This window comes from Rhamphochromis longiceps, linkage group LG10, assembly GCF_057381845.1.
Source record: "Rhamphochromis longiceps isolate RC_006_pf linkage group LG10, R_longiceps_female_GT1.1, whole genome shotgun sequence".
NCBI lineage: Eukaryota > Metazoa > Chordata > Actinopteri > Cichliformes > Cichlidae > Rhamphochromis > Rhamphochromis longiceps.
In genome coordinates this window covers 15,429,083-15,455,501 of record NC_140566.1, presented here as the reverse complement: position 1 = coordinate 15,455,501, position 26,419 = coordinate 15,429,083, and the positions used below count along the sequence as shown (strand labels likewise).

The 26,419-nt window shown below is 41.3% G+C and overlaps 1 protein-coding gene across 1 annotated transcript in view; it reads left to right on the top strand.

Moving 5' to 3' along the window:
- The first annotated feature begins 1,245 nt into the window (after positions 1 to 1,245).
- The window catches only part of ephb4a (eph receptor B4a), a 43,607-nt gene continuing 18,433 nt past the window's right edge, over positions 1,246 to 26,419 (top strand). Inside the window, exons 1-2 of the mRNA XM_085420441.1 lie at positions 1,246 to 2,202; positions 24,305 to 24,375. Of these exons, the coding sequence (XP_085276567.1) occupies positions 2,124 to 2,202; positions 24,305 to 24,375 (150 nt within the window). The 5' untranslated portion in view covers positions 1,246 to 2,123. The remainder of the gene's footprint in view (positions 2,203 to 24,304; positions 24,376 to 26,419) is intronic.

Sequence of the window (26,419 nt, the reverse complement as noted above, 5' to 3'; positions counted from 1 at the left end):
GGAGAACGGGAATTGCTGGTCTCGCCCTGCCCAAATTAAGCATTGGTCTGGCCTTGTTAGCAAGCTTGAAATGCTAATGTCTGATTTACATTTTATCACTTAGATTTAAAATATGCATTTTCTCTTGTTTATGCCGCTGTCTTTGCCAGACTTCCCAGAAAAAACAGCCATGAATTAAATAAGAAAATAGGTTGTGCTCAAACACCAGTGCTGTGATTTAGCAATGTTATTAGCTCTCTTGATATCACACTGTGGTCAAAATGACTGAACTTACAGAAGAACGAGCGGATCCGTGGCACATTTCATTACTTAAGTACTGGCACATCTCGTGGAAAGATGCGCTTCAAAATGGACAGAGAGATGGTACAAATTCATGCACCAGATTTCTAATGCTATTTTTTTTTAAAGAGAACACAACTTCTAATAGCCAAAGGCCATATTGCAGAAAAGTTGCATCATGAATCAGGTGAAGTAGTACTGAGCTGATCCATCATCATTTCGTATTCTTTAGCATTTCAGACCTTAGCTCGATTCCATCATACTTACATACATACAGGTTAATATCCCTCCCTGCTCCTTAAAGGCAATAAAGGCTCAAAAATTGTCCTCTCTGTTTTGTCCAAACACACTGATTTCTTATTCATGGGGATTAATTCAAGGAATATTGGCTGGAGTCTGATGGGCTGGATTATAAGTACCGCCAACTTCCTGCTGATTTTATCTACAGCACAGTTTACAAAAACTGCATGCCAGCGTTTGCAATAGGACGGAATTAATTGTAGTGTTGGAGTCAAGACGCTCGTGAAAGTAATCTAAGCGACACCGGAAATCGTGTTACATTATTGTCAAAATAAAAGCATTCCAGAAAAAAAAACAAGATACCAGCTGAGTGCGAAACTGAGATGCGCAAAGAAATGAAGTGCTTCCTATAGCGCCATGTTTTAAGATATTTTTATTCAACAAATGTGTGAAATTACAAACATGTTATCAAACAGACACCAAATATATTAGTTTGCAAATAGGAATTTATTTGTCAAAACAATGAATGGTAAGTTGTGAATCATGTAAAGGTCATATATTCTCTATTTAGTTCTCTTTTTTCCCCAACTTGCTGGTTCATTCGTATAAAATGTTATCGGCCTATATAATTTTATTTTGAAGGTGCTTGCCGGAAATTCCATAACTTTCTTTTGACCTACGCTTTTGACGCTGCTGTTATGGTAACGAGAGTGGGCGGAGCTTGCCCGTGCCATTCGACTCTGGGTTTGATGCGGTGTTGAAGTCCTTGGTGACCAGCTTACAGTAGTCAGAGCCACGAGCGCCCAACTTTTGATATCCAGCGCACATTCAGTTCGCTGACTTACTCAGAATACAAAGTAGACGTTTTCTTCCAGTTTCAGTCTAATTTTTCGAGTAAAACCAGGCCAGCTTAGACCTGTCGCGCAATATATCCCCACCACCTTTCGTTGGGTTTTTTCCCCCCCCCGCAGCCAAATAGTCTGGTTGCTGAAGGAATTAAAAAAGGAAATTAAATCAGACTTTTTTTCCTGGATATTTTTCCCGAACGTGGAGATGTGGAAGAAGGTATGAAGCGACTGCTATGTGAGGACTAAATGTGTATCTAACAGATATGCAGTGAGGTGCCCTGGTTGCAGTCTGCTCGGTCATCGAGCTGAGGGGGGAGAATCTTTCTCTTTTTTAGGGGGAGAAGTCGTGTGGTGCACAAAGAGCTTATTAAGCCGAGCATACAAGTCTTTTTTCTTAACCATGCAGCCCGTGTGCTGACAGAGGGCTGAGCCTCACGAGGAGTTGCAGCACCGCGGTTTGTTTCTGCCTGTGTGTGTGTGTGTGTTTTTTCTAGACTTTCACCACAACACAAAGTTGGACAAGTTTTGAGCCTGCTTATAAACGCTCACTGTCAACGGAGCCACGTACGGACAGGCGTTAGTCAAAGTGTGCTTTCTCTCTGCGGCACAGTGTTGAGGCTTTTACTGAAGTCCAATTTAAATGCGGACTGGTTTTCGGTCAGTGGGTGCACAGCCGAGCTGCCAGTCGAGTGGCTGCCAGCGCCACTTGGTTTTTAATTCAAGTCGATTCATTTTTCACCTTCTGGTAACGACACCATGGAGCTGATATACCAGAGCATTGTCCTGCTGGGGTGCATCTTCCTGGACTGGGCTCTTCTGTCGACTGCAGATGAAGGTGAGTGGTTTTTTTTCCTCTTAAATATTTATTTATTTTCATATTATTATTATTTTCTTGACGTGCTGCCCACACTTGTCTGGGTGAGTGAAATGTCCAATTAGCATCACATCCCGTCTCTTACCAGCGGGAAGTGTCGTAAAACCACAATGCATTTTAAAAAGCATGCTGTGCAAAACACCACACAAGTCATTTTTTATCCAAGTAATCGCAGAAAAATCACGGCCACAAGCTCACTGTTACTGATAAATAGCAGTAAGAATGTCACTGTAGACACTGTGTTTGCAAGAAATGGCTTTTTTCTCCTCCATCTGGCAGTGGATTATTTAGTTTGTTTTGACAGAACTGTGTCACCGTGGTGCCAATCAATATTGTTTTGTTTTTTTTTGTTTTTTGTTTTTTTACAAGCTCCTTGTGGCTTCAGAAAGGCCATTTCTAAGACCAGCTCACTATTGTTTTTTTCTTCTTTTTTTCACTTTTAAGTCATCACAAGGTTCCCACTCTGCTTCCTGGGGGATTATTAACCAGCTTACCTTAAAATCAATACTAAAACATTCAGTGGATAGAGGCTAGTACAGGCGTGGTGTGGTTTTAGTGGGTTAATGTAGAGTGCTTTTAAACTTTTACATTAAGCCCTGGAGGGAAAAAGGAAATCAAAACAACAACAAAAAACATCTCATTTCATATCAAATGTGTAATCTGGATCATAATTTCTATTCAGTTCTGGCAGCAGGCTTGACATTAACAGGCAAATTGTCCTGGATCAGCTTTGTGAACCATGAAGGGGGAGAAACAAGGCAGCCTGAAATTATCTGTCATAATGTTAAAGAAGATGATGGTTTCAAATGGTCTGGTTTTTACAAGGGAGTATAGCTCCACATCATCAGCATAACAACAGGGGCAGTGTCTGGATAATTTGCTTAATGCAAGGGTGGAAGAGTAACTCTGAGTGAGCCACGCTGACAAAAAGCAGAGGAGGCTGAGTGTTTATTTGTTCCTAGTCTTCTGACACGTCTCTGTCTTATTGTGACATTAATAGGGACGTTTCGGCTACGCGGAGGGTACTGCAAACTGATTTAAGTTTGTTAAGGCTGCTGCCGAAACATCTCTCTGCAAAAGCCATTTATAGAAAATGGTCTTTGGAAATAATAGGCCTGTGTTTACCGAGGATCAAAGGATCACAACTGGGTTTCTTTAAGAGCTGTTGAACTGCAGGGTCTTTAAAAAGTACCTTACTGCTGTGTAGGCTGCTCGCTCCTGTTCACCTGCGAGGACTACGTTTTATTCCACGTTGTGCTTTTTCGTTTTTGGCACTGCTTATAACTTTGCACACAGCACTGTAGTCATATTTGCTCACTGGCTCACAGCTAGTATGTTTATTTCCCTCTCCATCACTTGTTGGCATTAGTTAATCAAGGCGAAATGACATGCAGTCTATATATTAAGTTAAAGCAAAATGCTGGCGTTTCTCTTGTAGTTTCCCAACACGTGCTTCTTCAGGTAGTTTTACTAATTTTACCATTATTCACCCCCCCACCCCCCGCAAAAAAAACCAAACCAAACAATAAGGCTATTAAAAAAAAGCCCACTTTTTCCTGGGTATTTCCATTCCAATCGAAAACCGTTCTAAACAGGAACTCCATGTACATGCATGACTTCACATATACAGTGCTGTGAACACAAATCTGTCAGCTGCATCTGGTTTGAGGTCTCAAGCCTCCCTTCTTACTGAGGCTTCCAGTTTGGCTTCATGCTGTACATACACATGGATGTGGCGTACATGACATGGCCCGCAGTTTTATTAAAGGGCTTTTAAGGATTGGATTTGCCACTTGTGCACGCACACCCGTCACATGTAGAAGTTAAATTACTGCAGCTACCGAGAGCCTGAATTCTTGCGGGGAAAACTTTGTTGACTTTGTATTTTGAGAGCGTAGTATGGGATTTTCCCAGACACTTAATTTTGGTCAGTTTTCTGGGAGTTCGGAATTTGGCCGTTAGAGGAGCTGGAGATTCTCCTCCAGCTGGAGCAGCAGGTTTTTTGCAGCTGAGACTTGACCTCTGACTCAACTGTCCATTTTTCTTCTTCAGTCTTTCTCTCTGGGACACAGCAGATCCTTAACCTCAGGCTCTGTGTGGGAGGTGACGTCCCACATGTTTTTGATGTCAGAGTTATTGAGCATCTCCTGAATAGCTTGTCAACTCGTCTCCGCTTGACCTTTTCTGCGTATTTGCAAAGATGCTGGTTCCAAACAGGTGCGGCGCAGACAGTGGCGGTGAAGAACTGGCGTGTAGACGGGAGCCGAGGCCTCGTAGCACCTTGTCGGCCGGCTCTAGAACATCTGTGTCTTGCCAAGTGTGAACAAGATGTCTGGTTTTTCGTGTCTTGGGTAATGGCCCACTCCTCAGCCGGCACACTCTGGATCACTCCCCCCCCTTGTTCTCCACCTAGTAGGGAATTCTGTAATGAACTGATGGGAGGGCAGATGAAGCTCACAGCTGCCAAATCTCTCCTGCTTTTCCAACTAAAGGATAAATGACTCATTTACACACCACTTGGTTGTTCAGAGCATGGATCTCTCTTCCCTCTGTCTTTGTGAAGATTAAAACACAGACCTTTTGATCAGATAATTAGTTTGGCTGGAAATTAATACCACTCTTTCTTTTTTTTTGGTTGAAATCTGCAGCGAGGATGAACACATACAGGCACACCAGACAACATTTTTGTCTGCCTTCCACAGAAAACACATAATTTACAGAAAATTATAACCACGGGTTTAAAGTATTAACCGCTATTAATAATTCCCACTTATGTACTACAATTTTAAAACATATTTGACTTCATAAATGTAAGCCATAATGACGCCTTATCCTCCCACACGCACACTCAACCTAGAAAGTGCTCATTTTGTTTCTCTCCCAGCCCCTTTATATCTTTCATGTACAATTTCTCTTTCTCAGCAATGCCAAGATGCAGCCGGCGACAGGACCACTGCAGTCTTTTCCACCTGTTCGGGTCCAGAGCTTTAATGATATGCCAACACTTATCACTTATCAGTTATCTCTTCCATCTTGCAATATGCGATGTGGCTTGAAGCCATTTTTGAGTGCTAGTGCACCTCTGTCACCCCTGTGATCATCTAAGAGGCTAGACGTAAATTCTTGATATGAGTAAATGCACTTATTTGGCTTAAATCTGCTGCAACTTTCATAAAATTGGGGAAAATGGATTAATGTAGGTGTGTTTTGTTGTTGTTTTTTCTCTATCCATTATTACACCACTGCAATTCTCCAGCGGGGTGCCATTAAACTGTAATTAAGTAATTAAAGAATGACTTCAGCTAAAAACAAATGAAAACAGTGTGGAAAGCGTGATGGGGAAAGGAAATGGCGTTTATGTTGATTTCATGTATTAATTTGAGGAAGGTTGTGCTCATTGGTCCACACTGATCACTTTACTGGTTCTCTTCTATCCAGAACAACTTGTGCTTTTCTTTCTTATCAATACATCAACTTTCCATGTTAGCCAAGTGTTATTTTTTGTAATCATTTCTACGATTCACCTTCTTTTAATCAAAGTCAACTGCACGTAGGTTTAATTGGTAGTGGAGAAATGGCTCAGTTGATGACTAAATGTCTCTTGAACTTGACGTAAACAGTTTTGAAATCCATGTCCATCTCTCTTGAACAGGAATGGGAAGTACATGTGCAATATGGATTTTTTTTATTTATTTTTTTTACTGCAGCTGTTACTTCCTTATAATTTACAAGTCATCTTTTCACATAATGCACAACAAGAGAGTGCAGCTGCCAGAGTAATATATTTGGCTGAGGCCTGGCTTGTTGGGTTGAAAAATACAGACAGCACATTTTTAGCTTCTGGCGATGGAGCGAGGAGGGGGAAGTGTCATCCTGTCTCTTTAGCGGTTTCTTCCATATCACTTTCTCAAACCACGGCTACCCTAATGCTAAAGCAGGTGATGGTAACATCTTTTTGTGTGGCACCTGAAAAGATGCACCATCCACTCTCTATTCCAAACAATGAGTTTGCACAGCTACAGGTTGGTGCCTTGGAGGCAAAGCAGTTAGTAATGAAGCCACTTTTAAAATAGTCAACTGCGTCAAAACGTATTGTGATACTTTGTCTGCAGGTAGGCATCTTTATCGACAGAAGCGCCAAGATTTTTCACTAACGAAGTTAATGAAGCTCCTGTTCTATTTTGGTGCAGATGCTTAATTAATGTGATTAGCAGCACCTGTGTTTACCTACTATTTCCTGTCCACATGGCAAATTTTTGCTGAGTAGTAAAGGCACTGAATTTCTGGCATATTGTTAATTATTTCTGAAAAACTAATATAAAATTATTAAACCATCTGTTGAGACTATATCTATTTTTCCTTATAAAATAGGCTAACCCCATTAGCTGACAGTGGTGCAGCTCTAGCTGACAAGTGGTGCATCTCCAAAGTGTTTTGGGTGAAAGTCACATGGAATGGCGAAGGTGAGACTACCCTCTAAAACCCAACGCCCATCATCGGTTTATTCTTTTTCCTCCTAGCTCGTCCAAGGCACAACTGCTGTGATGAATAGCGTAATGCCGCTCAGTCTAATCGAAACCCCAGTGTCTCAAATGGAGAAAGGATGTTTTTTCTATTTTTTTTATCCGAGAGGCCTTACTTGAGCCTCAATCCTTTCTTTCACAGACATGTATCCTTTTCTTTTGCTACTCCTTCCACATCCTCTGTCTCCTTGATGTTTGACTGGTGCTATGCTGTTTTCTCTTGCTGACTGTCTCCCCTGCCGTGGAAATGTGGATCGTTTCCCAGAAATCCTTTTAAATGGAACCGATTTTTATAAGAAAGGGATTTGCATTTAAAGCAACCTCCCCCCTCTCTGAAAGCCTGTAGCCCATCATCCTCAGTACCTCAATCCGATGATTAGCTTCCTCAAGAGTTAAACAGGCATCTGAGTGCCACAAGTACTCTCAGTCCGTGTCTCTCTCGTTCCCTTTCTCCCCTCCTCCTCTTCAGAGAGGGATACATATGGCAGCTGGGAGTTGCAGGTGGATGATAGTTTAGCTTGGTGAGAGGATACACCCCCAGCCCATACATCCATGTCAGGCATTCACTTTGGAGAGCCAGTCTGTCCTCCACCCACACGCTACTCTGAGAGTGGGACACAATGGGGACAGGCTGCAGCGGAGAGGGAATGAGGCCACAGCCTATCAGCCATAAGCACCAAGGAGAATGGCACTTTTAGAGGGATGGGGGTTCTCTTTGAAGTGAGTCAAGGAGAGATGGGCAGACTGGCATGAGTCAACGAAATGGAAAGAGCAAGTGCAGTGAGGGCAAGGAGGGTGCAAGTATGTGCACGTCTGCACAGCATATAATGAGAAAAGTTAGGTATACTGCCTATTTGCATTCTTTAATCACACACCTAGGGCCAGATATGAGAGATATATGCAATGGGCTAAATATGTGATTATAATAAAGGGATTAAGAAGGCCTTTAATTAGAAGACAACAACAGAGAAGGAGCTATTTATCTCGGGTCCATCTTTCTCATTTATCTTGCACACTAATCACAGTTCTCATTTGAGGCACACCGAGTATTGTGTTGGAAATAAATCCTTTGTGAAACGTTTCTTCATGCCATTGTTGCACGATACCTTATGTTTTTGTCGCTACATTCGAAAATAGAATGAAGTCTTAACGGGGAAGAAGCAACATGAGGCCAGCGAGACATCTGAGGCTGGATGTGCAAGAATTGATTAAAAAAGGCAACCTTGATTTAACAACAAAAAAAAATTCTCTGCTTGAAGCACGCTCCATCAGTAGACTTGATTCGATTCGTGTCTGGGATATTTTTCCTCACTGCGTCAGAGGTTGACCTACATCTTCCGTTTGGCCGTTTTGAGTTAAAATGCAACTCATTTGGTTCGACATCAACCTGGAGAGCACGTGCATATTTGATCCTACCTTCATGCATATGTACACATCTTGAGCGTGTCTCCCAGGTACTGCTTTCATATACCACTCTGAACCAAGTGGGCTCTGCTATATACGGCATAACATAGAAGCACTGCCGTGTAGCTGCCCTCCTACAGTTCTCACACAGCTTAAAGCTTTAAGAGAATGTCATGCTCCAAAATAGAGAGGGTCAAAAAGCATTAAACACCTTTCTTTTTTTTTGCAGCGTGGTATCTTAGTATCTAAATTTCTGTGGATTTGCCACACATGAAAAAATTCTTTACCTTCTTGTCTTCCTTCATATCCACAAATAGCTGCTCAATCCCATCCAATCATTGCGCTGTTAAACTTTGTCCTTTTTTCTGTCATTGGACAAAAGCGTGGTTTAGCAATTCAAACAGTTTGCAAACTACTGAATCCGCCTCCTAATGAAACCATAATGTAGCTGGCTGAGGAGGCAAAATAATGCTCTTTGTACTCGAGCAAATAGCTCCACATCCGAAGATGAGTTTATCTTTATTCCAGATATATCGGTCACCGCCACACAAGCAGCCAATTGCAGCCTCGTAGCGGCAATTCGTGGCTCAATGGAAGAGAATTAACTCTCAGTTGGGTCTGTTGTTGGTTGAATGTGGGAAAAGTGTGATGTGTCAGAATAAAAGGGAAAATTCTCGCCGAGAGTCTGTTCTCTTGTATCTTTACTTAGATGTGTCAATCCTTAGATGGTTTATTTAGCTGGAGTCTGCACTGTTAGCTTCAAGCTGTCCACCTCCCACAGCAGATTAGTCACTGGGAGCTGTGAGAGTGAGTGTGTGTGTGTGTGTGTGTGTGTGTGTGTGTGTGTGTGTGTGCATGCATTTTCTTCTGCAATTTCTTCCCCCCAAAAATGAATTGGAGATTCTGCTTTAGTCGAGGCTTTGATAAAAACTCAGTTGTAAGTACAGCAGCAGACATTTTTGGGGCTCGTAGCAAGGTCGTTAGATGCATCACAGCAGTCGATGGCTCTATGTGGGTTTTTAATCTTTTCATCTAGAAAGATTTGAAATAATATAGGTCACCTGTTATATATTATTTTATAAAAGTAAAGATTTGCATGTCTTTTCTCTCCTTTATATATATTTTGCAGCTTCCAAAGCTGTAGTGCATCAATCTTTGTGAAGGAAATAGTTTGGGTGTTTTTTTTTTTTTTTTTTTTTTTTTGTAGTCACGACTAAATGGCACAAAGCTCCAATCATGCTAATAATTAATCTATAGTTATCTAGCTTGCAAACTAGCTTGTCTAATTATTAAAAGACTAAGCCAGCACAGGGGTGGAAGAGTATCCTGCTGGTTAGGAAGATCATCCCAGATTTCGGCGCTGTGTGACTCCAAAGTATCCACTCTGCGGGGGTGCCAGCCTGTTACTGACCCAGACATCAGCCTTCCTGACAGGAGAACAAAAGTATGAATATCCTCTTAAGACACCGAGAAAGTGTTTGAAAACAAGAATGCAATTTGCACCTTCCCCTTTTGCTTTTGTCAGCTCTGGACTTTCAGTTTACGTTCTTCAAACTTTTAAGATGCTGACCTAAATTGAGGCTTGCGGGCATTTGAGAGCAGTGTTGACCACAGCGTAATGGTGTATGGTGGGTCAGTTATAGGGCAATGAAGTGTCTTTATAAACTGGTCACACCTGAATTTGGTCTATGAATATCTTCTGCTCTGGTTAAATAAGCAAATTAATTGCGTGCTGTAGGCCAAATGTTTATGCATGTTTGTAGAGGTATTTTCCTTCTTTGCTGTGATCAGTGTTGGAGTCGTTACTCAAAACGGCAATTATTACACATATTTCACTGAACACTTTTAAGAAAAGTAATGCAGTATGTTACCTAATTACCCCTGGGAAAAATTAATTTGTTATACTATTCGTTACATTACCTACTCGTTACGCTGTAAAATAGCTGAAACACACCGTCTCATAATCACCGTTTAACAATATAAACCTCAGGCTACAACCCCACACACCAACACAAATCCCTAATGAGGACACACATCTCTAAGTTCTTTCTCTTAGTAGAATACAAAGCTGACAACACAACCAAGGGTGGTTACAACCTGATCTGTTTGTTACCTGTTGAAATTCTGTATCTCAAAAGACAGAACTTCAGTGCTGATCCCAGCAGGCAGCATTCACTCAGCTTTCACTGTGGGTTCTTGACTATCTAATCCACACTCTAGATTGCATTGCTATTTTCCTCCTCTGACACTCGAACTGAAATCAGCTGATTGTAGTGCAAATGCAAGACCCGGGATCAATAGGCAGGCAGACTAACAACTCCAAAGAATTGGACTACTTGGAAACAGTTTTCTTCAAGAACCGGTTCTCGATTCCCATCTCTCATCCAGGGTGATTTTTTTTTGTGATGTATAACAAACTGAAAATTTGTGACATTTGTCTTTTTGCAGTCAAACGTGCAATTGTGGCAGTTTCTTCTACCAACTCTATCACAGGATTCAAGACCATTTTATACCCAAAGTCAATGTTAGATTGATGTTGTGGATAGACGTGATTTTTGCACGATTTTTTTTAATCTGCTGCTTTGTGCCGCTGCTGCAGCAGCTGGGTTGGAGACACATGTATGATGGCGTCAGTCATAGTGATATGTCAGCAGAGAAGCTCAAAGATTTACAGATTACACCGAGGGAGATATTGCGACAGTTTGAAAAGATTCAACTTTGTGGAAAAAACTTTGAAAAAACACTGTAAACATCATATTTAAATGGATGATTTTTCATTTAGGCAGTTTCTGTATATCTCTGTACTCCAGCAAATATCAGCCTTTGTATCAAAGAAAAACTTTTTATCTAAGGCACAGCTGTGCAGGCTTCCATAACAGAAAATGGTATTGTAAAAGTCTCAAGCACTAAAATGCACCATCTAGTAAATGTCTGTTTTGTAAGATGCTTTGCTTTCAAAATCCTTGATAATGAGTGATAGTCTTTCAAGATCAGAAGCTTGAACTGAAAGATTAAAAGGTGTAGCACCCTCGCAAAAACATACCATGGAGTATTAGGGCCACCATTTGTGCAGTATTAGGGAACAAGTTTTGTTCATTTTGAAAAAGTTTCCAAGTGCAAATTTCAACAACAAAATGCTATTTATAGAATAAAGAAAAAATTAAGTCAACTCCTTTAAGATGAATTTATGGCCCAGGTTAGCTAATTTGTTTGCTGTCCAGGGATAGCGGGTCTGTGTCCAGAGAGCCTTGTTGCTAGTTTGGGGCAGTGTACAAAGTATGTGGCCACTACTGCTTGTACTGTTGTTGGTCCTTCAACAAGCCAAAGAAATCAGCAAATATATAACATACTAGAAGCTGGAGCGAAACAAGTGGTAAAAAACAATGAAACATGTCCACTACAGTCCCCGTCTGTGCTTTCCATGCTTTATTTTTATATTTGAAGTTGTTGTTTTTTTTTTTTTTTTTTTTTCATTGCTCTTCCATTCCCGGTGAACTCCGATGTCATTCGTTTCCCTATTCCGGATCACTTGTCAACCAGTCAGCATTTGACAAATGCATACTTCATCTGCTTTCAGCAATGCAAGGTTTTGGAGAACAGTACAGGAGCATGTAATGTGGCTCTAAAAGGAAGGCGTTACTTGTCCTATCATATTTGCATTTGGTGCCCGCTTACAAGTTAATTTGTTTCTTTAATTCAGTTAACTTTCAGTAACTATCCTGTGTAAATAATGTTACATTTTTTTAAAAAAATCAATACTTATAACCCTAATTTCAAGGAGCCTTCCTTCTCTTATCTCTGTGAGTAACAACAGGGAGCGTTCATAAAGAGAAACTAGATCAACATTTTGATGCATTTCTACATCAAAATGTAGGACCATGGCCACCTTTAATTGTCTTTTGAGATACAGAATTTAAGTTAAATTGCATAATATAGGCGATTTGAGGGAAAAGAGAATATGAGTATAAATAAGAGAAGACGAATGAAACGGGAGAATCAAGAAATCAGTCAGCTGACAGGATATACGTTGCAGGTATTTTTTCTGAATTGGATAGTTATTTGTCTCTTTTTTTAAGCAAAAGTGTCCAACCATGGAGGACTTTGCTTTTTTTTTCTTTTCCCTATGATACTTTAAAAGCAAACAGATTAATTTTAAAGAGTGCATTAATCCATTAATCACCACTAGTGGTGGGGTTTCGTAATTATGGTCTCCAGATTTCAGTAAAAATGATGCATGATCTGTTCTGCCTCGAAAGTCAACACAATCAGCTAGCACCAGTAATTTGTCTTCTTTGTATTTTGGGCCTCATCAAGTTATGTGTCTGTCTTTCTAATTTTATACGTTGTACAGTATCCGAAAGCAGAATGGCTTGTGGAATAGCAGAGGTTTTGAGAATTGCACTCTACCCTGCAAAATAAAAAAAAAAGTCTCATCAAGAAAATCTTTTTAAGTTTTCCTTTGTAATTCATTCTTTCTTTTATAGGATTCTGGATCAGGAGGCCACTAGGGAGCTGGTGCAGCCCGCAACAATGTTCTCAAAAAGCCTTTCAGTTTTTCTCAGACTTGGGTTATTTTTGAAGAAGACTTGAGAAACTGTTGCCCATAATTGGAAGTAGCAGGAGGTGAATTCTCACAGTGGCAGATCAATATGCCAAAGAATGTGAAATATGCAGCAAGGCAATTTAACCAATCATGCTTTATAGAAGTGAGTGCAGGGCCTTACGTGTTTAAAACCTGAAGTTTTTAAATGTGTCTGCTTGGAATTTAATTTGGAATGATTAACAATTTGGGCAGAAAGAAGGACGATCAATTCCTTTTGCCGCTTCTTGCCAATATTAGCCAGTTGCTCGTGTTTGCGGAAGTCCATTGGCAGGTATTTTATTATAGAAGTACTCATACAGTGGGGCAAAAAAGTATTTAGTCAGCCACCAATTGTGCAAGTTCCCCCACTTAAAATGATGACAGAGGTCAGTAATTTGCACCAGAGGTACACTTCAACTGTGAGAGACAGAATGTGGAAAAAAAAATCCATGAATTCACATGGTAGGATTTGTAAAGAATTTATTCGTAAATTAGGGTGGAAAATAAGTATTTGGTCACCACAAACAAGGAAAATCTCTGGCTCTCACAGACCTGTAACGTCTTCTGTAAGAAGCTTTTCTGTCCCCCACTCGTTACCTGTATGAATGGCACCTGTTTGAACTCATCATCTGTATAAAAGACACCTGTCCACAGCCTCAAACAGTCAGACTCCAAACTCCGCCATGGCCAAGACCAAAGAGCTTTCGAAGGACACCAGGAAAAGTATTGTAGACCTGCACCAGACTGGGAAGCGTGAATCTACAATAGGCAAGCAGCTTGGTGTGAAAAAAATCAACTGTGGGAGCAATCATCAGAAAATGGAAGGCATACAAGACCACTGATAATCTCCCTCGATCTGGGGCTCCACGCAAGATCTCATCCCGTGGGGTCAAAATGATCATGAGAACGGTGAGCAAAGATCCCAGAACCACACGGGGGGACCTGGTGAATGACCTGCAGAGAGCTGGGACCAAAGTAACAAAGGTCACCATCAGTAACACACTACAACGGCAGGGAATCAAATCCCGCAGTGCCAGACGTGTTCCGCTGCTGAAGCCAGTGCATGTCCAGGCCCGTCTGAAGTTTGCCAGAGAGCACATGGATGATACAGCAGAGGATTGGGAGAATGTCATGTGGTCAGATGAAACCAAAGTAGAACTTTTTGATATAAACTCAACTCGTCGTGTTTGGAGGAAGAAGAATACTGAGTTGCATCCCAAGAACACCATACCTACTGTGAAGCATGGGGGTGGAAACATCATGCTATGGGGCTGTTTTTCTGCCAAGGGGACAGGACGACTGATCCGTGTTAAGGACAGAATGAATGGGGCCATGTATCGTGAGATTTTGAGCCAAAACCTCCTTCCATCAGTGAGAACTTTGAAGATGAAACGAGGCTGGGTCTTCCAACATGACAATGATCCAAAACACACCGCCCGGGCAACAAAGGAGTGGCTCCGTAAGAAGCATTTGAAAGTCCTGGAGTGGCCTAGCCAGTCTCCAGACCTCAACCCCATAGAAAATCTGTGGCGGGAGTTGAAAGTCCGTGTTGCTCGGCGACAGCCCCAAAACATCACTGCTCTCGAGAAGATCTGCATGGAGGAATGGGCCAAAATACCAGCTACTGTGTGTGCAAACCTGGTAAAGACCTATAGTAAACGTTTGACCTCTGTTATTGCCAACAAAGGTTATGTTACAAAGTATTGAGTTGTATTTTTGTTATTGACCAAATACTTATTTTCCACCCTGATTTACGAATAAATTCTTTACAAATCCTACCATGTGGATTCATGGATTTTTTTTTTTCACATTCTGTCTCTCACAGTTGAAGTGTACCTCTGGTGCAAATTACTGACCTCTGTCATCATTTTAGGTGGGGGAACTTGCACAATCGGTGGCTGACTAAATACTTTTTTGCCCCACTGTAGATGTCAGATCTCCTTAAGTGATTTTTTTCTTCTAGTTTACCTGCTTTGGGAATATACCTCACAGCTATGTGTATTTTTGTGTGTTTGAGATAAAAAAGGACTGTTTGAGTCTGAGTTGCACAAGTGCTGTTCAGCAGTTGACATCACAGGTCAAGACTCATTATTCGTAGGTGGCAATATAAAAAAGCCACGGAGGCAAGCTGATGTCTCATATCCTCTTAACCTTAACCTCTCATTTTATGCCGTGGCTAAAACTTTTTCATACAATTGAGATTAGAGGTAAATATCCGCTGCGCGCTGACATGACTTGAATAAGTTAACAGTTTTTCTTTTCACTTAAACGCAGTTAATTAAGAGTGAATTGCAGTGCATTACAGGTGCACCCTTTGAATTCTTTTACCTTCTTATAAATCAATATTTGTTTTGTGTTTCAGAACCAACACTTTCTGGTGCGACATACAATAAAAGCTACTTTCCCTTATTCACAAAGGGTCACCACAGAGGGTAGCTCTGCATGTTTGAGTCTGTGTATTTTTATGCCAGATGCCCTTCCTGGCGCAATCTCAAAGGGATTCGTGTCTCCTCCTGGGATCAAACCAGGTATCTCTCGCTCGATAGGCGAATGTGTAAACCCTTTACGCTATAAACGTTTTACTTTAAAAGGTGAATTATCCAGGGATTAGGGCATACCTTCAGCAATGCAAGCAGTTTTAGTGTTGTAGTGAATTTATTAATAGCTAAGGAAGAGAGGGCGATCTTTCATACCGGTTCTCCAGCGTGAACTCGAAGATTCGCTGGGGAAATACACCTTCACTTGGAAATGATTAACATAATGATTCTGTCGAGCAAATCTCAGGTGACCGTGTAAGCCGGAGCCAAAACATTCAGAGGGCAGGTATTGTAGACCTGGTCTTAAATCCACAGAGCTTTGGGGTCAGTGGGTTTAATTCGGAGCACCGTTGATCTCTCTCCCAGCTTCTTTTGGTTTCTGTCCAGATTGAAGCTTCCTCCTTAACTAGGTCACATCCTGTCCTGGGACAGAAACCAACCACAACACTTATTGATATGCGTCCCTGCGGGCAAAAAAGAGAAAAGGTGTCGAGCATTAACACCTTCCCCAGCTCTTTCATCTTACTGCTCCTGTGAGGCTTACTTATAGTACCTGGGCTCATCCACATGTGCCTCGAGGGGAGGGGGTCTTTGTTATACAGTAGGTGGGGAGTGAAACTGTATCCTGCCCGGCTGCTGTTCACGTGAATGATGTATGCATTGGCGGCACCAGACCAGGAGACAGGAAAAGGACAGGAACTACAGGAAGCTGGTGTCTAATCCCAGTAGACACAACTTTGTCAAAGACACACAAACACGCTTTATACACATACATTCATTTCATCACTCGCTAAGCATTCATTTTCACGTGCACTTGCCGTACAACAATAAACTGTTGAAATGTGACGGAAAATCCCCTCTTCCTTCTTTTCCGTGTCTTCATTTGCACTGTGAGATAAGCTTGGTGTACCAAAAATGATCATTCTTGCATACTGTCAGTAAAGCCTGGAACACAGTCACTTCTACCTCCTTAGCTTAGCTAATCATACAGACATGACAGCGCTATCAATATTCTCATCTAAAGCTGGCTTATTGGTTGGTAAGCTTCAGAATCTCTCTCTTTAACACCTTGCAGCCCATTACCCACGATCCTTCATTCCTCCCACTCAGCGCCGTGTTTGGCCAGCTGAGTAGAGGTGACAGAGGAGCTGGGCATTGTACTCCTCAGTCTCTGCATTTGTAACTTCACAATATGCGACACTTCTCATGTGACCAACCCAATGCAACAATCTCTGTGTCCCCAGAGAGCCTGTCTGAAAATGTGCACCATTATCGCATCTTTAAACAGTATTGCATCTCTGTCAGCCATTCTCTGTGGCGACTTTTTACTCTAAGCTGCTGCTGTGGACAATTGTAACCCATCACTCCAGCCTTAATTCCTGGCAGGAAAGCAAAACGCTGAATGTTTAAATGTGAAGCGTGTAGCTTTCAGATGGCTCCGGGGCAACAATCATGTCTGATTTCAGGATATTGGCTTTGTAAAATTACATGTGCCAGCAGTGTCCCCTGATAAACAGAAGATTCTCAGTTATAGCCAGAGGACAGAAAAACTCCTATCAGGAATCTACTTTGCTGCCACCGAGAAACAGAACGACCCTTCATATCAAACAAAGAAGACAGCAGATTATATTCCAAAACTATCAAATAAGTAGTATCCAAGTGCTTTCCTTTATTTAGCTGTTTATTAATTATTATATTTGTGTATTGATTAGAATACTTGGGAGGGAAGGAGACCTGAAAAATGGTATCATATGTTCAGTTGATGTGATATAAAAAGGATAATGTGTTCAAATAAATTGTCAAGATGACATCAAGATGTTAGCGTGTTAGCTGGACAGGCTAAATATTCAGAGCAAGTTGCTGTGGAATGGAAAATACATTGAGCCCATCCACTTTTTATACATTCGTCATCTGTGAATCCCAAATTTTCCCCTTCTCACATTCCTCTTTTTCATTATCCCTGCTCTTCTCCTTTGTTTCAATTTCGCCAGGTGTACAAGGGTAATTGGCTCTCTGTTTCTTTAATTAAAATGAGGTCTAATTGTAGCTGAAGCAGGGCAAATGTTCTTAGGCCTATAATTTCCCTATCATACTCCAGAGCCACAGAGAGAGTGGAAAATAGGCAGCAAACGGGCATGCAGGGAAGGAATGAACATACAAGTTAAGGATAGAGAATGAAGCAGTTGGGGTGGGGGGTCATTTATAATGGCTCCAGATCTTGAATATGAAGGCAGTTTGAAACCTGAACACGGCTCGATATAGAACATGGGGGTGAGGTGTTTTCTGTACATGCCCCAATTTAAAAAAATGAAGGGTCAGGTTTTACATTTCAAAAGAAAAGCATGTACAACACTCCCTGTTGTTGTCTTGCTTTGACATAGAACAGTTAAACCCATTTTCTTTTGTTTCCACAATATTTTTTTTTAACTTTTTGCCTTAACAATATTTAACATGTTGATACTGTGTTTTTTCTGTAATTGTTAGTCGAAGGCTAAGGCCTAATCATCTCGCCACCACCCGTATCAGTTTAGACTTCTCCGGTGTCTAGTATTGCGTACAGTTGTCCTGTAATTACTGTACAGTTGTTTGTTTTGGATGTTAAAATTCATCCAGATGACGAATTTTCATTGTTCCTACATTTTTCGAGCACTGGGGGCAATTTTCCGGCGGTGGGTGGTCGCCGCTGCTGAAAGAATGCAGGGGAAAAGCCAGCTTCCTCTAACAGGGCTTAAGACTGTATCTACTTCAGCGAAAGGCAAGGCCATGCAAGCACATAATAGGAGCGCTCACCATCTCATAGAAACACTCACGCTCACGCATCCTGTCTCATAAACCTTAATGATAGAGCAGTGATAAACAGTGATTACCATGCCTGGGGGGGTGGGGGTGGGGATTTCATCTCTACTCCTTCAGAAAAAAAAGAAAAGAAAAATAATTATAAACACAGAGGCAGGTGTGTATATGAAATGTGGAGATGTGGAAATATGTATAGCCTTTGTGGTAAGGGTGTTTTTTAGATTATGCTGGAGTGAACTCAGAGTAGACTAAATGTGGGGAAATCACCACTCTGAACTTTGTCATCCAATTATCCTCCTCATCCACCTCTTCCCTCTTTTTTTTTTTTTTTTCCCCCTCTCTGCTCTCTCCGGGCTTTCCTTTCTTTTCCTTTGTCACCTTAGATTGTTGTTAGAAAGCTGGTGGGCTTCTGTGGTTTTGAAGTGGAAATGGCTGAGAAGCACGGTTGTGTTTCTTCAGCTTTCAAAGAGTGTAAAATTGTGAGATTATAAAAAAGCGAAATGGGGTATGAGAAAGGAGGACTTAATGACAAAAGCGGACCCGTTATGCTCATTTACAGCTCGCTCTTTTCACTTTTGGGCTCTACTAGAATAGCTTTGACTTATTGACAGCCTCCTTTAATCCAACTTTTTTTCTGATTGGTTGCACCTTGCAAACAGAAGGTTTGAAGACCAGGTGGGTGGAGCCGAACCCAAACTCAGAGCTGTGTGTTTTGACCATATTAAGGATGTCCCCTCTCCATGACATTATACCGAGCCAAGATAAGGGGGAAAAAAGCTCAGGATTTACCTGAGCTTTAAGTTCAAAGGGATTATTTGCACATATGTTGAACTTACTATTTAAAACATTATAGTTCCATACTAAAGCCACGTCCCTTTTTCTTCTCAATATGATGCATGACCTGTTGCATATGCAGTGCTGATGACAAGTGATGCCATGTCCTTGCTTTTATATGCAGGTGGAAGGCAGTAAAAAAGATTTGACTAATTTGCGTGTACAGCAGGGAGAGTGCTGCGGCGAGAGTGGGATCGAGAAGAGTGAAAATTCTGTGTTTGAGTGTGTGTGTTGGCCACAGAGAAAATGTATTAAATTAGCTGGAGAGAGAATGTGAGCGGTGGTGGGCGTGATTGAGTGATCAGTGAAATCATTATGGGAAAAAACAAAGAAACAAAGAGTGACCTGTTATGGATGAAACAGTTTATTTTTATTTCATAATAGTATTGTTATTGTGTTACTCATTTATTGTAAGTTGTGTTTGGTGTTGCGGATATGCGTGTTTAGAATAGGTTTATTTAAAGATAAATTATATAAGATTATTAGTTTAAAAATTGAGCACTGAGATTTAAGAACTTAATTACAGTATAGATAATGTATATAATTTGCTTGCTTTATGCATCCTCTCACAGAGTGACTGTGTCGTGTCTTCAGCTCAAACTTCACTGGGTGTTTTAGCCCTTAACCATGAGTAAACAGAGGTTGTGGCTAAATCACTGCCCACCAGCTCCAGGCTTCTAACCCCCCTCCTCCCTTTTATACCCGAGCCAACAAGAGGCTCTTTCTGCTGCTTCCCCAGTCCTGTGCACAGCTGTTTTCCTGCTTGTTCCCTGAAACTCCAACTGTAGTGTGCGACTGTGCTGGGAAACCTCTACACTCCACTTTTACAGGAAACAGCCATACTTAACACCTTTTCTCTCCACACTCCTGGATGAGGTTATGGTATTTTAGATTTGTCCTTTTTGTGAGACTCATCACAGCCGTTTTCCCATGGCCGCAGTGGTATTTGACTTCTGGTACCGTCTCCGCCGGTGTTGTTTGTGCAATTCTTCTCATTAGTCGTATTTCAGTCCTGCCCATTACCATTGTGTCTCACCTTTCAAGCTTCTTGTCCTCTCCCACTTTCAGGAGACTCTGGGGGTATTATTCTGTTTTGTAATTGGTAACATGTTGCGGTGCCCTCTTGCACATAGTGTACATCAGGTTTCTAGCCTTAATCACCCATGCCAGACTTTTCAGCTGTCTTTCACTCGTCTTTCCAGCATCACCAATCAAAATCATTCTTGTTTGCCATCCAGTCTCTTCCTGGATGTCACTGGTTACCAGAGTTTACTTGCTGAATGGGATGCCACAACTGCAGATACTCTATAGGGTAACAGTGACTTTCCACCTGGATCTGCTGTGTAGAGCAGCTTTGACGTATTGATAGCTCCCCTTTTAACTTTCTTCTGATTGGCTTCACCTGGCAAACAGAAGGTTTAAAAAGCAAGTGGGTGGTGCTTCTGTAACTAATCTCTACTCTGTGTGTCTCTCTGTGTCACTACAGAGTCAGAGAAAGAAGTAGGACTTCTCAGAGATAATTTTTTTCTTTTATAAAGATAACAATGCCGATCTGATTAACAGTCACTGCACTTATGCTTTCTCACACCCTGCTTATAACGCCCCTCCCCTGCCCAATGGCATCAGGCAAGGCAGACGAGTGGAGACTGTGTAGCTTCTCTGGCAGATCACCATATAGGTTAGTTGTATGATGATTCCTATTCTCTAGCACCAAACAGGTTGAACTTAAACACTGGTTGTTTAAAATTAAAGAAAAGATTTAGCACAACCTAGCATTTGGACACCAAGTGTTACTGAATAGCTGCAACCCCTTTATACAGTAAGGTATTCTAAATATTGCTCTCTTAATAATATAATCGCAATCACCGCCCAATTAAAGTGTTAAGGTCATCTATTCAACTGCTCGTTAATGCAAATATGTAATCATCCAGTCTAATGACTGCATATTTATGCATTTAGGTATGTAGACGTGGTCCAGAGAACCTGCTGAAGTTCAAACTGAGCATTTAAATTGGGAAAGAAGATGATTTAACTCACTTTGAATGTGGCCATGGTTTTTTGCTGCAAGATTCGCTGGTCTGCGTATTTTAGAAACTGCTGTTCTACTGGGATTTTCCTGCACATCTCTAGGGTTTACAGTGAACGGTCAGAAAAAGAAGAAAATATCCAGTGAGCAGCATTTCCCGTGGGTGAAAATGTTAGAGGTCAGAGGAGAATGGCCACGCTGCTTCCAGCTGATAGAAAGGCGACAGTAACTCAAATAATCACTCGGTACAACCAAGGAATACAGAAGAGCATCTCTGAAGGCATTGAACATGGAATCAGATGGGTACCATTCCTGTTAGCTAAGAGCAGAAAAGTGAGAATACATTTCACACAAACTCACCAGAGTTGAACAATGAAGACTGGAAAAACAATGCCCAATCTAATGAGTGTCCATTTCTGCTGCAATGATCAGACGCTAGGGTGTGGGGGATATTTTCTTAGCATACTTGGGGCACCTTAGTATCAGTTGGGTATTGTTCAAATCCCACAGCCAACCTGAGTGTTTATGACCACAGTGTACCATCTTCTGATGACTGCTTCGAGCAGGATAATGACAAAGCGATCATCAAGGGCGATCGTGGCTCAAAGAGTTGGCAGTTCGTCTTGTAACCGGAAGGTTGCCGGTTCGAGCCCCGGCTCGGACAGTATCGGCCGTTGTGTCCTTGGGCAAGACACTTCACCTGCCGCCTACTGGTGATGGCCAGAGGGGCCGATGGCGCGATATGGCAGCCTCGTTTCTGTCAGTCTGCCCCAGGGCAGCTGTGGCTACAACTGTAGCTTGCCTCCACCAGTGTGTGAATTATATAAATGCAATCTATTATTATTATTATTATTATTATTATTATTATTATTATTATTAAAGCTTAAATCGTCTCAACACAGTCACCAGATCTCAATCCAGTAGAGCACCTGTGGGATCTGGTGGGACAGGAGATTTACATCGTGGATGTGCAGTCACCAAATCTCCAGCAACTGTGTGATTCTGTCATGAATCTGTGCCGCAGAAATTAATGGCAGTTGTCTGGATTTATAGGACATGAAGACTTGGTGAGCTAGAGTTGTAGCGCTTGACACAACAGGAGCCAGATTCAGCTTTACCTCAGAATCTTTTTGCACCTTCGTGTGTATTTCACTGGGATGTGGGCTGGTAAGTGGTAAATGCGATTGCCTCTCACTTCACACAGGATCACAGAGATTAGTAACTGTAGGCGTTGGAGTTATTTTTGTAAAATACTACAAGTGCTGGTGTTTTGCAAAATATATTCAAAGAGCACGAGGAGTCCATGACAGCCTTGATGTCCTCGCAATGTTCGGTGTTAAAGGTTTCCCCAAACACCCTCTTATCCTGTACACAATCTTTCACAGGCAACACAATATCTACAACATCCACAGAAAATGAAAGTAACTGAGAGAGCGATATTAGGATTACACTGTGAGGATGAATTTTCATAATTTTGGCAGCAATATTTATCACACTGACACTGCTAGTCATCAGTCTGGGGATGGTGGTGTGAGAAATGGTATTAGATGTAAGTATTTTTCTTTACTTAGGGCTTGAGCTAATGAGTGTTTTTATTATTGATTAGCCTCCTTTTTTTTAAATAAATGCCTAGCACTGTTTTGTTTTCTTTTTTCTTTTCAGAGCCTAGTCAAATCTTCACATAGTTCTCACATTTTTGCTTAAACTTATCTGATGATAAGATTGCTGGCAATTCATCATAATTAACCACTGTGTTTTACAAGCTGACGGTTGTAGAGGAAAGAGAGAAATCATTTCTACTCTTGATGTTTTGTAGTGTGTTTTGTGTAGTTTAAAAGAAAATTCCTTTAATAAGCCTTTATTAAACTTCAATGGCTGAAGTCATTATTGAAGCAATAAAAGAAGCCCCATTGAAGAACTACGGGCTTTAGATAAATGCAGATGGAATCACAGAGTTTGTGTTTAATGCCGGATGCGTGATTGTATGACACACAGCAGATGTTTTGAGAAACAAAGCAACATGTTGAAGCGAGTAGGCGGTGGAAACGCATCTTAAACAACTGAGAAAAGCAACACGTTGTCCTCATTGAGAATTCAGAGTAATTGTTTAGTTTCTGAATGAGCTGTTCAGCGGAGTTTGTCAGCTCGAGGTAAACGAACAGGCAGCAATGCGAGGCAAGATATTGATATGTTATTAAAATTAAAATTCTATTTGAAAGTATGGATTTCCGAGGAATTCGAGCACTGCTTTATTATTTATGTGAAGGATATTGATCTAATGGGAAAACGTTTGAGTGCAAAAATCGAAACGTGGGGGAAAAAATAAAGCACAAAAAGTGGAGATCTGGGGCAGATGAAGCGTTGTATTTGTCTGTGTGTGCAGAGGGTGTACTGCGGCGTTATGGCATGCTGACTTAACTGCCGAGCCTTATATTGGAAGCCTAATTCAACAAAGCACCTTACTAACCCCAATGATAAACCTCCTGCTGAAACCCCCATTTCCTCCAGCATCCATTTTCATGGAAGCGCTCCTTGGTTTGTAGCCACATTAAATCTGTTTATTCGTAAAACCAAACTGCGCAACCCTTTTGGGATGAGCTTCTGTGGGGAACAGGTAGGGCACTAAAAGCCACTCTGTGACAGAAACCGCATCCCATCAGTGTAAATATGACTCGGAGCCTGCTAATGCAGCTAAAGGGGGGAGGGGGGAAAAAAAAAGATGTCCTCACATCAAAAGAAGTCCCTGCACCCAAACTAAACTGTGCTTCCAGTTGCACGCAGTTCAGGTCTCGGATTTTATTGGGTTACTGAATCATAGCAGAAGTCCTCAGATTGTTTGTGAGCTGGCAGCCTAACCCTCAAAAGATTACAAAAAATCAATTCTATTGTAATCACAGATTGTGACTGGAAGGGCTTAAATCTTGGTGTGCCTGTGCACACGCCTGTGCATGCGCGCGTGTGCGTATCTGTGTAAGTCTGTTCGATTCTGCTGTTCTACTTGTCCCTGCTCTCCCTGGACAGACTCCTTTTTTTTGAGCAGGTTCAGTTCGACCGCAGGCGTGGCGTGTCGCTGGGAACTGGGGGGAGATGGGGGGAATAAAAACAAACATGAGAGGAAAGACAATTTTAGAGTAGTGGGAATGTTTCTGTGGATGTAATTGACTGGTGAAACCTCATCTTCTATACTAATCCCAGCATAAGCCATAGCTGATACTTTGCAGAGCGCTTGGGACTCAAAATATGTTCTCTCTGTGATTTTTAGATTCGATTGTGTGTTTTCTGAATGTAAATGAGCCTTATACGTGTCGTTTTTACATTTCCTGCTGTGAGTGGTGATATATTTTTTTTATCTCTTCTGCAGAGGTCCTGATGAACACTAAGACAGAGACTTCAGATCTCAAATGGACCGTCTTCTCCCATGCCAAGCCACAGGTATGTAACCTCAGCTTCACTGTGTTATCTGTATTCCTGCCACAGAGCCTAGTGGTGACTGGGGATTTTTGGCCTCCAGCTGTTCCTTTGTTACTTTGGCTATAAAAGATTTCCTTATATGGCAGGTAACTGACAGAGTAAAAGAAACACCAGAGTGAATGTGGGATTTAAAGTGTATTGAAAGCAGATGCTTTGATAGATCTCATCAACCTTGGAGTCGAAGTCACAGGCTGCTTGCAATTTTTGGTCCTGCAGCCAGAAAAAGACATATTTGTAATTTGATCAGCTGAGTAGTGGTTGCTAAGGTATTTCTGCCAGCAGCGTCTGTGACCAGAACTGCTCAACTTGCCGATTGCCTTGGAAGGAAAATGGTCCCAGTGATGGCGGTAGGAGGATTTCTGGTGCTGGACTGAAATACTCAACAAATGTGTCTGTGCTTTTGATTAAGATGCAAGGCTGAAGCAGGCAGACTGTCTCTAAATAGCCTGCACAGCATTTATCATTTGAAGCAGTTTATCAAAAGCTCTGTGTTGTCAGAAGAGTGGCCGGGCTTGTGTTTTTAAGCATTACCTTGGCACAAAAGAGTATAAAACCGTGATTTAGTCAATGATGACAAGCAGCGGTGGGGAGATGCCACGAGCTGTCTGCTTCAAAAGTGCAGACATAAAAGGGATACTGTATTATTCTTTATTTTTAGGATTAAAGGATTATGATACCCTTGTAGGAGATATTTGTGGCAACTTACAACCCAGTCAGATAAAAATTTCTGGCTTCTCAATTTCAAAAATACTTGAATGTCACTGTTGCATTAATAATTCATGAGGAAGCCAAATAAAGCTAATATTCATATTAAACCTTTTGGTGTAATGATGCGAGTGTGACAATTGTTTTAATGAAACTGGGATGTGCTTCCGACTAAATCTGTCACAGTTAGACCCTGTTGCATATTAACACACATCTATGGGCCTCCATCACACAGACGCGCACATTTGAAGGTAGTGCCATTGCGCTCTTTGTGCAGAGATCATGGCTCCCAGTTTTTGAACTTTTTGATTAGTTGTGCATCCATTTAAAACTTGACTGTCCTGAAACGACTCACAATCTTATTCATGAATCACTTGCTCTTTCTCACATATTAAGTGTACGCAAAGCTTTATTTTTATACTACATTTCATTCCAAGCAGGAGCACAATGCACTGCACAATGCACAAGCTCCTTCAGAGTGTGTATCACCAAACTATAAAGATGCTGTAAAACGAAAATGTACGTAAGAACGATGAAAACCAAAAGTCAGTACAAGGAGTAAGGTGAAAAAAGTGAAGTAATAATTATGATCGTTTGTTGTCCAGTTAGAGTAATAAAATCCTTCAAGGTGAAGTCCACAAACAGTCAGAAATAAAGTAAAATGTTAAAGCCAAACAGCATGGATAAGCAGGACAGGTTTTAGCTTAGGTTTAACATTGATGATTTATTAGGTTTTTACAGTCTGCATTAGCCAGCATCAGATGCATTCAGTGGCCAATTCATTAGTTACCAGGTTGGACCCCTTACACCTTCGTGACTGACTTGAACGCGTGGCATAGATGCAGAGTGGCACAGATTTGTTGAACAGCAGTTTCTAAAATACTCAGACCAGCCCATCTGGCAGCAACAACCTTACCACATTCAAAGTCACTTACATCACCTTCTGCTCACTTTGAACTTCAGCAGGTTCTCTGGACCACGTCTACATACCTAAATGCATAAAGATGCCATCATTACACTGGATGATTACATATTTGCATTAACGAGCAGTTGAATAGAGGTGTGGGAAAAATCCAATCCATCTGACAAGAACAGCCATGCAACATTCAAAGTCACTCGAATCACTTTTCTTCCTCATTCTGATGCTTGTTTTGAACTCCAGCAGGTTGTCTTGACTATGTCTAGATGCTTAAATACAGACATTTAATTGGCTGACTAGATACCTCATGAAGACATGTGCCTAATGAAATTGCCAGTGTTTGTATATGTATAGTATTCGTCTAAGTTGGATTGGCCATGT